The 11,962-nt window shown below is 42.2% G+C and overlaps 1 protein-coding gene across 1 annotated transcript; it reads right to left on the reverse strand.

Annotated features, from left to right (window-relative positions):
* Window positions 1–4,505: 4,505 nt before the first annotated feature.
* LOC134621100 (tubulin alpha-1C chain-like) lies at window positions 4,506–11,516 on the reverse strand. Its single transcript, XM_063467529.1, has 4 exons — window positions 11,395–11,516; window positions 7,069–7,291; window positions 5,817–5,965; window positions 4,506–5,704 (listed from the first exon to the last, which is right to left on the reverse strand). The coding sequence occupies exons 1-4, from the start codon at window positions 11,395–11,397 to the stop codon at window positions 4,730–4,732; spliced, it is 1,350 nt and encodes a 449-aa protein (XP_063323599.1). The 5' UTR covers window positions 11,398–11,516; the 3' UTR covers window positions 4,506–4,729.
* Window positions 11,517–11,962: the final 446 nt, after the last annotated feature.

Here is an 11,962-nt window from a genome sequence, read left to right on the forward strand (position 1 = left end):
CTGGGGAGGGAGGGAGGGATGGAGGGGGGCAATGTGGATGTGGGATGAGTGATGAGAAGCTTATTGTAAATTTTTTTGCTGTTTTAATATTAAAGAATGATGAAGAAGTCATGTTTGAGCTGTGAGAGTTTCTTTGTTAAACACAGGAACACCTCGGACCTCAGTTAGGCTCATAAGCATGGACTGTATACGAAAGATGCAAGGCAACAAGTTAAATCAACACAAAAAGTGTCCAAAAGTTGATTCTGTTCATCTGGACGTAGCGTTTTGTGGGAGAAACGTACAGTACAATGTACTGTTTATAAGATTGGGGAAACCTGCAGTCATCTGAGACTGAAGAAGTCACTTGGATGAGTGACCAAACGTTTCTCCCACAAAACGCTACGTCCAGATGAACAGAATCAACTTTTGGAGATTTACTTACCTGGATGATTGAGCATGCATCAAGACGAACACAAAAACTGGTTAAGCCTGAATTCTCGCTAATGTCCAGCAGGGGGTGCCTGGCTGGATAAAAGTCTAAGTTCACAGCCACAAAGCGTAGAGGCTGCTTAACAACCTTCAGTCGCTAGGGAAAGATGTACAGTATATTTGCAAGAGGCTGCTGCAGTTTGCTGACAGTTGCCAGGATATCAGCTGCAGAGAGATGCAGTTTGCACTCGCCATTCACTCTGAGCTGTAGTGAAACTTGAAAAAGTGCAACACAGACTAGAAATGGAGAGCGTTCACCTTTGGCAAGCAACCTGCTAGCAACCAAGGCAGTCACAAGAAGGTTTTTCGGTGCAGTATCATATATCCTCTTTGTTACCAGTTTTAGGCTAGCAACCCCTAGCCAACCGGATGGCGAATGCAAATGAAATGGACTGGTTGCCAGATGACTACAGACTGGTCTCTAAGCCTGTGTGACTACAACTTAAATGAAAACCGCCCTCTGCCTCACTGGTGTGTTTCTGTGAGAGCTTCAAAGCACCTTGGGGGCATTCCAAAAGCGGAGCTCAGGGGTCTTTTATTTTGAAAATTGGATTCTATATGGTATTCCTGTGTCTGACTTCCTGTCCTGTGCAGCTTCTATCACCAATAAACCCAGCTCTAATTTGAGAATTTGGTAAATGGCCTGGTTCTTATATTGAGCTCTTCTACTCAAAGACTCAAAACACGTTTTACAACATGTCTAATTGACAATCTCAGTCCTTTCTATCTCTGACTCACCTATTCTCACAGCAATCGTGTAATTTCACAGGACGAATTTGTGCCATTTAATTTTTCTGGTCAAGCTCACTTTTTTAGGATTTTTCGCATTTGAATAAACAAATCTGACCAATCAGACCACTGCTTTTGGCACCAAGGATGCTCATAGCTCCGGTACTAGAAAAAAAAAAAAATCTTGCTCAAAGATACTTTGAAATGCAGACTGGAGCATCCTGGGATCAAACCACCAACTTTCCAATTGGTAGATGACCTTTACACGTGTGAAACTAAAGTCTCGCAAGTTTAACGTCTTACTGAATACGACATGATACTCAGTAAATTATTTAAATTATCTGTTCTGGTTCAGAAGGAAATAGGAAGTACATGCTCATTGGCTAACACAAGTTAGTCAATGAGGAGTGAGCAGTGTTGCTCTGTCAGATCTCCTTCATACTTATGATGTCTTGAATTAAAGTAAGTACCCACAGCCGGAGCTCACTGATAAATCACTGGCCAAGGCCATCTTTTATATACACTCTCTGATAATTAGGCCTTTATAAGTCTGAGAAGATGGTTATTTTTATATTTGTGTTTAACTGCGGTACCTTACATTTTGTGCTATTCCTTTACTAAGCTTTTATTGTTCTAACTACTGTATCTAAAGTAAGACTAATGTCTTACTAAGGTCTATAAATATATTATTATTGAGTTAAGAATAGTGTTCATAGCTCTCTCCTCCAGAGCAGAGATTGTTTTCAGATGCATCAGGGGACACTCTGTAGCGCTACTTCAGTAGCGTCATACACATAATTCCTGCTGTCATTACAGAGTCATTCATGAACATGTCCGCAGTGTTTCCCAGCCTCATCGTCTCCTGTCCTCCATCCTCTAACCCACATTCCTCAAGCTACAAGTAGGTTCTCGTATTTTCTGTGTAAAGTGTCTGTTTGGCATTAAACTTACAACAGCTGTCTTAACTTTCAGCATGAATTGATATTTTAAATGTAGATACGGCTAAAAACAACAGACTTGTTGTCCACAGGCATCAGTTTTCCACCAGTGTGTGGTTAAATCAAGCTTTCCTTTGTTAACTTCTTGGGCCTTTGTACCTGAATAATTTCCTCCCTTCATTTGCAGCCAAAGTAGTGTACAGTCAGCATTTTCTAGGTAGAAATGATTAGTGGCTGTTGTGCACAAATCAGCAGCATTTCCCCATAGACCACTTCAGGTCTCAGCTCAGTAGCAGGGCCTGAAGATTAGTCAGGAACTCGATGTGAAGCCTCCACCCATCGGTCACTGCTATGACTGAAAATGGTGCCATATAGAGTATAACTTGTGCAGAATGTGGTTAGTTTGCACTAATGAGACTGGGCTTTACATATGTGCTACTTTCTTTGGATATATTTGTTGCACAGCAAGGTAAATTTGGCACATTTTATATTTACTTGACCTTGCTGGCATTGGCCTGTTGATGTGGCACTAAACCTATTTCCAACAGCTGTTTGTCCAGCTGCTGCCTCCTGAAATCCAGTCATTTTCTTAAGCTGGGTGCACACAGGACAGCTGATTCTCAGACTTGAAGGATGGACAGCATTGTCTTTAGATGTTTGACATCACAGAGTTGGCCACTGCAATGGACTCTGGACACAGTTTGTGGACTAATTTAAATTTAGTCTGCATGCATCAAACCATAATATCCATAAATTGCTCACATCACAGCATGTATGCACTCTTACAGGTGTTGAAGGCCACCATTGTAAACTCTATCGTATTTCCACCAGCTCAGAAAAAGGTTGAAGAAGGTTGATTTCAGTGTCCTGATTGTCCTTATTTAAGTATTTTTTGAGCTGCTGAAACCTAACCTATCAAATATCATCTTGCAGTTCTCCCTTCTGTTCAAATTTGCTATAATCTGTCCTCATTTGACACTCGCAGCAGCAAACATCAATACTTTATCCATCTGTGCACGACCAGGCTGCAGCCTGTCCCGACCCTGCTGTGATTATTTATCGATATCAGCACCTTGTAATTTCCTTTTTTTTTTGCCATATTGAGCAGGTGTGTTTGTGTGGCACCCTGAAACCCTGACAGATGTGATTTCAGCCTCGCGGCCACGTCGAAAAAGAGCAAGTAACAGTAAAAGTTGGTGGACTGTGGCAGCAGACTTATGAAATCCAGGAGAAAAGAACATTTATCTTTCTCTTTCAGCCCTCTGTGACCTTTATAAATCCCCCGTCCGCGCTGTGCCTACACTCCGCTCAAATTGAGCCTTAATTACATCAAAGCAATTACAGAGCGCCTCATCCACTGAGGAAGGGAGGAGAAGCTGCAGCGGAAACTTCAGAAGATGTAAGTTAAGTTCGTCTCTGGTGGTTCAGCAGAAAATTTATAAAGACCAAAAGAAAAAACACTTTGTACTGCAAGAAATGAGGAATCGAGCCTTGCTTTGACAGTTTTAGAGTACAAAATCTGCAGAGGGGTGACCGCAGAGGTCACATGTCTGTACAGTGTAAACCACATGAGCAAATTTAGACCTGTGAAAACAAACAGAGATGTTTCAGTTTGCTTTAAATGTTAAATGGTTACTTTGAGGTAATAGTAGCTCACTAATATAAAATGCTGCTTTTGATGAATCCATCCTGATTAAATGCATACATTTAAAAATAAAACACAGTGCAAAAGTCTGTTCTGCATAAAGTCACCCCACACTGACATCTAGTGGTGGACCACCCACATTATAACCCAGAAGCCAAATACAGCCATTGACAGGTTTAGTGAAAATTTTAGTGTTGTTATCTTATGGTTAGTTATGTAGTTTCAGGAAATTAACAAAATATTCATTTCTATTGGTAGAATAGAAAATGTTTAAAATGTATGGGTCTGAATGGGATTTTTTTTAACCTTTCCATTGTTTGCTTTTTCCTACACCTCTTATCAAGCTCTCTTTTTATCTTTGCGTCACTTATACTTTGAACTTGATCTTTTTCTTTTTTAAAGAATGCCATATTATTCTATAAAATAAACACCATCTTCAGGTGTCATTTGACCTAAAAATGTGTAATAGGGTGCAGATTATTGCACAGCCTGTTCAAAAGCCATTTTAGTTGGACCAGAAAGCTTCAACATTTCCTAAGAATGGTTTTTATTGGTCTATTAAACCAGTACTGTAATAATTAATCTGCATATGAACATATACTATTAGGCACACATTATAGTTTTATAACTTCCTTTTCCTTTTTTTTTTTTAGTGCCTGGCTTCTAAACCTTCATTATAGATCTGCATCATAGAGTTTTAATAAAGTGTTGATGAGGACAAGTTTGATAGGTGCAAAGAGTTTTATTAGAAAAAGAAGATACAGACACCGTCTTTCTCAATGGAGAGTCGTTTTTCAATAAAACCAAACACCGTGGGATTGAGCTCAGACAAACTGCTGCTCTGCAGTCTTTATTAGTGGTCTACAGTCATTAAACTGCTTTTGCATGAGACTGATAACGATGACATGAAAAAAGCTCTTTTTTTTAAAATAAACATCTCCTGTTTTTAATACTCCTCCCCCTCTTCATCTTCTTCGAACGAGTCGATGCCGACCTCCTCATAATCCTTCTCCAAGGCAGCCATGTCCTCTCTGGCCTCTGAGAACTCTCCTTCCTCCATTCCCTCTCCCACATACCAGTGGACAAAGGCCCTCTTGGCGTACATCAGATCGAACTTGTGGTCGAGTCGAGCCCAGGCCTCTGCGATGGCGGTGGTGTTGCTCAGCATGCACACGGCTCTCTGCACCTTGGCCAGGTCTCCTCCAGGAACCACGGTGGGGGGCTGGTAGTTGATGCCCACCTTGAAGCCTGTAGGGCACCAGTCCACAAACTGGATGGATCGCTTCGTCTTGATATTGCCGATAGCGACATTGACATCTTTGGGCACCACGTCACCACGGTACAGGAGGCAGCAAGCCATGTACTTTCCATGGCGAGGGTCACACTTCACCATCTGATTGGCTGGCTCGAAGCAAGAGTTGGTGATCTCAGCCACGGTGAGCTGCTCGTGATAGGCCTTCTCTGCTGAGATAACAGGGGCATAGGTGGCCAGAGGGAAGTGGATGCGAGGATAGGGCACCAGGTTGGTCTGGAACTCTGTCAGGTCCACGTTCAAGGCTCCATCAAAGCGAAGGGAGGCAGTGATGGAGGAGACAATCTGGCTGATGAGGCGATTCAAGTTGGTGTAAGATGGGCGCTCGATGTCCAGGTTCCTGCGGCAGATGTCATAGATGGCCTCATTGTCCACCATGAAGGCACAGTCAGAGTGCTCCAGGGTGGTGTGGGTGGTCAGGATGGAGTTGTAGGGCTCCACCACAGCTGTGGACACCTGAGGAGCTGGGTAGATGGCAAACTCCAGCTTAGACTTCTTGCCAAAGTCTACAGAGAGACGCTCCATGAGCAGAGAGGTGAAACCAGAGCCGGTTCCTCCACCAAAGGAGTGAAAGACGAGGAATCCCTGGAGACCTGTGCACTGGTCAGACTGACCGAAAAAGGCACATGTTAAAATTTAAGAATCAAAAACAACATTCAAAGCCCATTTATTTCAGCAGCCCCACACTCAAAATCTCTCCAGGTTTCTGTTCTTCTCTCACCAGTTTGCGGATCCTGTCAAGAACAGAGTCGATGTGCTCCTTTCCCACAGTGTAGTGGCCGCGGGCGTAGTTGTTTGCAGCATCCTCCTTCCCGGAGATCAGCTGCTCAGGGTGGAAGAGCTGGCGGTACGTTCCTGTACGGACCTCATCTGAAGGAGAGCAAGAGAGAGCGAGCAATGCTTTGACTGTTCATGCTGAGTGAGAAAATTTGCTCTTAAAAATCGAACCGCACTATTAAAATGGATGCCAAAACATTAAAAGTCCCCCTGAAGGTAATTTGGGTCCAGTTTGTAGTTTCTGTTAATGGCGTTTGGAAGAACAGAAACTTTATAAAATTTACAAAGGCTCTTTTTTGTTTTTGTGGGTGTAAGTAAACAATAAAAAGGAGCCAACATGCAATAAATATTAACACAATTAATGCAGCTCTAAGTCTGTATTAATTCCATCTGTATTTGCAATGGCATGATGAAAATGTTGAGTGAAAGAAGAAGAGTGGATCTGACTGGCTGATTTAAACTCAAGTGGGCTGGGCTACAGAGAAACCCAGCCTACTTGAATGATTTGAAATGAACTTCGGCCAGGAGATAAATTCATAAAGTGACTGTTACAACATCAACATTGTCTTGGAACCACCTGCTACCGATAACAGAAAATGATTAACTAGTTTTAACTTCATAGTTTGGACATTTTTATAGCTCAGTTTACACACACGTTATGAGTTGTTTTGGCCACTTGGGGGCAGCAGAAACAAATATTTGCCCACTACATAAGAATCAGCTCCACTTAGAGCCGAGCTCACGTCTCCTTGATAAACAGAAGTTGAGATTCCCTCTTTTTAGCTCCTGAGGAAAAAATATATCGGGCTCTTCGACTACTAAATGCACAGCTATGTTCACCAGCTGGACTTTAACCGGGTCCCTCTGCGGCCAAATGCTGAGCATTGAAAGTATGTAAAATTTCAGGGTGAGGCTTATCTTAGTTCATTGTGTCTGCAATCTAGTCTATTTATAAAAGAGTGCGATGACAAACCACTGTATGGCAGCTTTGTGATACTTCACAGTTTGCCCGTGTCTGCAGACTGTAGGAAAAACTCAGACAAAAAGCATGAAAGGAGTCTTTTAGGTTTTTAAAAACTGATTGAAAAAGATAATCACTTTAAACTCTAAATGACAAATAAAATAACAGCTCCCATCACCCTTTCGACACCCTAAACCCTTAGGTCTTAAAAACCCGCTCAGAGTAAAACCCTCACCGATAACAGTGGGCTCCAGGTCCACAAAGATGGCTCTGGGGACGTATTTCCCAGTGCCGGTCTCACTGAAGAAGGTGGTGAAGGAGTCGTCATAGCCTCTGGTGGGCTTGTCGCTGGGCATGTGCCCATCTGGCTGGATGCCGTGCTCCAGGCAGTACAGCTCCCAGCAGGTGTTGCCCATCTGGACACCGGCCTGGCCAACATGGATGGAGATACACTCACGCTGTAGAGGAAGAAAACAAAAGACATTTTAGTTATTAATATTCTTCTTATTTTTGTTCTAACATACAGCTGTTGTCAAAAGTTTACATTGATAGATTTTATTTAAACTCCCCTTTTTACATGGTGGAATGACTGTACAGCATACATCTTTAATCACTTTTTTTAAAAAGAGAGAGAAGAACAGGGTCCACAAGCTTGAATGTATTTTGGGATTTCTCTAATCCACACAGGGTCAACAGTATAAATACAGACTCAAATAAGAAACGAACACTCCGACTAATATTTGGTCAAATTTCCCTTAACAAGTTGAACCTCAACCAGACACTTTTGGTCGTCATCAACAAGCTTCTGGCAGAATTCTAGCTTATATCTGACCGCTCTTCTTGGCAGATTTGGTAGAGTTTATTTAAATTGGTTGGTCTCTTGGCACATACCTTGCTTTTAAGCTCAGTCCACAAATTTTCAACAGGGTTGAGGTTGGGACTTAGGGAAGGCCACTTCAGCAGCTTAATGTTAGCCTGCTTTATCCATTCAAAACTAGTTTTGATGTGTTTGGGATCATTGTCAAGTTGCAACACCCAACTGTGCTCAAGTTTCAACCATCTAGCTCACAGGTGTCGAACTACAGGCCTTGAGGGCTGGTGTCCTATAGGTTTTAGATGTGTCCTTGATCAAACACAGCTGTTTCAAATGGCTAAATTACCTCCTCAACATGTCCTGAAGTTCTCCATAAGCCTGATAATGAATGAATGATCATTTGATTCAGGTGTTTTGACCCAGGGTGTTATCTAAAACCTGCAGGACACCAGGCTTCGAGGCCTGGAGTTCGACACCCCTGATCTAGCTGTTAATTTGAGGTGAAATTGAAGTATTTGGAAGTTCCTCCTCCTTCATTATTCCATCCACTTGCAATGTACCAGTACCACTGGCAGCAAAACAGCCCCAGAGCTTGATGCTACCACCACCATGCTTGACAGCTGGCACAGTGTTTTTAGGTTTGAAAGCCTCACCTTTACTCCTCCAAACATACCTCTTGTCACTGTGGTCAAACAGCTCAATCTCGTCGGACCATAAAACGTTTTGGCTTGTCCATGTGGGCTGCTGCAAATTTAAATTGAGTTTGAATAATTCGTACTTAAGTACAGTTGTTTGAATTGATGATCTTGGAATATGCAGTTGTTTAGAAATTACTCCAAAAGACCTTTCCAACTAGATTAAATCTACAATTCTCCTTCTTGGATCTTCACTGAGTTCCTTGGACTTTCCTGTTGTTTTGAGTATTGATCAGTCTAATGAGTTCTGTTAAATAAATTGTTTTAAAGCTGCAAAGAGAAACTACCAGTTGGAGTCAATCATGATCACTAACAAGAAAGGCCTCATATAGGACATCATAGAATCTTCAGTACCACTTATTAAAAGTTTTAAGTGTGTTTATGTATATATTTGAGGCAGTATGTATATGTTTGACCCTGTGTGGATTAGAGAAAATCCAAAATAAATTCAAACTTGTGCACACAATTCTTGTTTTCTAAAGTCATTAAAGATGTATGCTGTACTGTTGTTCCATCCTAGAAATGGAACATTTAAAAAAAAAAAATGTTAAAAGCCCAAAATTAATATGGCATCATACCCATGATGAATAGTGGTGTATCAAAAATCACATAAAAATATATATTTTTTAAGGCTAAATTGTTTTAACTGGATACCTTACTGCCAACATTTCTGCCTTTAAGCCTGTCATGACCTGCTTTATAAGACAGTTGAGCTGGGTGGAGTCGATTTGCTCTACAACCCGATTTCCATGTGTTCAAATTGCCTGGATCTGCAATCTTATAGGAGCTCTCAGGCATCACTGCCTTAGACTAACAAGCAGTGGTGATTAACACAGTCTTGTCAGAGTGTGTGTAAGGTCCAAAGTGCTTCCACTCCCTGCTCAAGTATTTTTTTTAGCTGCTTATAAAAGATGTGGGTGAGAGTGAAAACGTGTTTGGTGTCATTGTGCAGAAGCGGCCTGAGGGAAAGTAGGATGCAACATCAGCAGTCCAGTTTAGGCTGTCAAAAAGCAACACGGATATGAAATTAGCCTCGTTCATTAATTATTAACCCGAGTCATATTAATCTCTGCAGATGATTTTGTTCCACAGTGTTTGCATTATCCCAGCAGTTTCCCTGTCAACAGAGGACCTGCTGTCCACGAAAAAACGAGAGCACATGCGTCATGTGCTACTCATACCTGCTAAGACAAGACTTCAGGTATTCACACCCTGATGTATTGATGGATAAGAAACAGCTTCATGTTTACAAGGTGTCTCAGCGGGAAAGCGGATCTCAAATTCTTAAAGCCAAACATGCCTGTTTAAACCTATGGCTAAGCCTACAAACACATTTAAAGAAACCCTAACAATGCCGCCAGGCATGTTCGTTATATAAGATACGATTAAGCCTGATAATCAGTCTCGAGGCATGTTTTACATTTAAGGAGATAAAGGGATTTCAGCAGAGAGATATTTCAGGAATTTTCTGAATGCAAGAGACCAAAAGTTAGGATTAGTCACCACAAACCAAGCTCAGACACTCAATAAGCATGATTTAAATCAATTTATCAGCTCAGCTTTGGGCTTCTTGTGAATTATGATCCCTTCATCCACCACCGTCCCCCTCCTTTGTGAAAGGCTCGTGATCAGGGGCGGAGGAGGGGAGGATGGGGTCACCATAACAGAGCTGCTAAGTATGGCGATGGTAGACAGCTATTTTGAGTGAAGTGTCATTCAGACGACCCTCAGAGAGCGGCAGCTACACTTTTACCCCGCTAATCTGCAAACAATCTGACGCTTCCAGCCTCTCTGCAAACATTACATTACACTGCAAACATACATGAAGCTAATTCAGCAAGAGCTGTTGTGACATCTGTTGGCTGAATGTGAGGAAGGTGGGCGTGACGGCCTGTTTGCTTGCTGGTGTTGCAATATGCCTCGCAGCCTTGAAATACCCACTTCCAGGAAAACATGGGGGCTGAGGGGGGGTGTCTAGAGTGAAACTGTGCTTCCTGTATCTCGTCCCCTGACTGAAAACACGTCATGTTTGACGTCCGGGTCTCCATGCTGGACGGCTAACACAGTGAAAGCTTTGTGCTGCAAGAGTGTGTGCTCAAACAAAAATGCAGAAGTGGCTATGAATCATTAAAGATTTTGGAGTTTCCTGGTTTCCTCGGATGAAAGTGAAGTGGATTGTTGTTGTTCGTGTGTATTTTGGTGAAAGAAGGGACCGGATGGACAAACCAGAAGCCGTCCAGACCAGACGATGCCAAGTATTCACTTAAAGCTCACTCTTTAAGGTGGAACTGAGTCTCTGAGCTCTCTGCACTTCCCCCTCCTCAGTAGGAAGTGTCACAAGAAACCGTTTTCTTGCGTTCAATCACTTCTGTCTGCCTGCATTTTCCAAATGACCTGCAAATGTTACACCACTAACTGCCGCAAAGGGAGCAAAAGTCAGGGGGGGAGGTCAGAGTCCTGAAGTTTATGCACAGTTTCTGCTGATTTCCCTTATCTTTAACATTTCGAGCAACTTTGCTCGAAATGTTGTGCACTCCAAAGACCCCGGAGGTCGGAGTTTCTGCAGCTTGTGAGCACGCTGCTGAACAAATATAAATGCAAAATACACAAGCGGCCTGCTGGAAGCCACATCAGCATTCCCAACCGGCCGGGCAAACAAGCACGCCCCTCCTGACAGACACACAGTCCTCCAGGCCTCATATGGAAAAAGTTAACCTTCCCCTGAGCCGGAGCTGAAGCCAGCTACCCGGTAGCTTGTTTCCACTGACTGACTTTATGTTTTAAACATACATTTGTTTTCCGTGGCTGAGGTAGGAGGTATTTCCTGCATCAGCGCCAAAAAAAGAAATGTGTTTTGAGAAGCAGCCTGGGGCCAGTAGAGTAGAAACAGTAGACTGAAGCTCGGGTTTGAGAAGAAAGTATGAAGATATAAGAGGAAACCTTAAATTATGAAGAAAATTCAAGTCTAATATGTTGCTTTTTTGGGTAATTACGGCTGAATAGAAGCAGTTCTTCACAAATAACAGTAAATAATGTCTGGATTGATACTCACCATTGTGCTGTTTTAATTGTTTTCCAAGGAGAAGGAGAAGTAGTTCAAATCTGCAGGTTCTCACAGTGCACCTATAATGAGATCTCTGTGAGGGAAGTCTCATCAGTGTGTGACACGCACACTTTTATAGCTACTACAGGAGGTGGAGGAAAAGGGAGGAGGAGAGGTGGAGCCACCCAACAGCTGAAACTTTGTTCTTTTTTTAAGGGCAAGAGAAGTCTTCCTCTGTGTCCTTGTCATAATAAAAGTCCACAGGAAGTACTCAGATGATGTAATCTTCTGATAGTGATCACTGTTTTTAGAACCACAGCTGTGAAGTACATGTATTTAACAACTCTCATTATAGGTTTGTTCCACTATGTCAAAATAAATTTGTGTTACCTAATTTTCTGTAATATAGATCTCCTGTTCCAGTACTGGATCCTCATATTAAACATTAAACATTAACTGAAGTTTCAAATATGTGCAAGTAATACCAATGACTCAACAGCTCTAAATGCTCAGTTTCAGACAGTTGTTTTTCTAGCCTTGGCTCTGTATGATGTCATAAAGAGCAGATTTCTTCCTA

This window comes from Pelmatolapia mariae, linkage group LG23, assembly GCF_036321145.2.
Source record: "Pelmatolapia mariae isolate MD_Pm_ZW linkage group LG23, Pm_UMD_F_2, whole genome shotgun sequence".
In the NCBI taxonomy this organism is placed as follows: Eukaryota; Metazoa; Chordata; class Actinopteri; order Cichliformes; family Cichlidae; genus Pelmatolapia; species Pelmatolapia mariae.

Bases quoted from the DNA above. Each gene is read 5' to 3' on its own strand.
- LOC134621100 (XM_063467529.1), bottom strand. The intron at 5,966-7,068 runs GTGAGGGTTTTA...GCTCTCCTTCAG, and splicing joins CCTGGAGCCCACTGTTATCG to ATGAGGTCCGTACAGGAACG. The intron at 5,705-5,816 runs GTGAGAGAAGAA...TTTTTCGGTCAG, and splicing joins TTGACAGGATCCGCAAACTG to TCTGACCAGTGCACAGGTCT.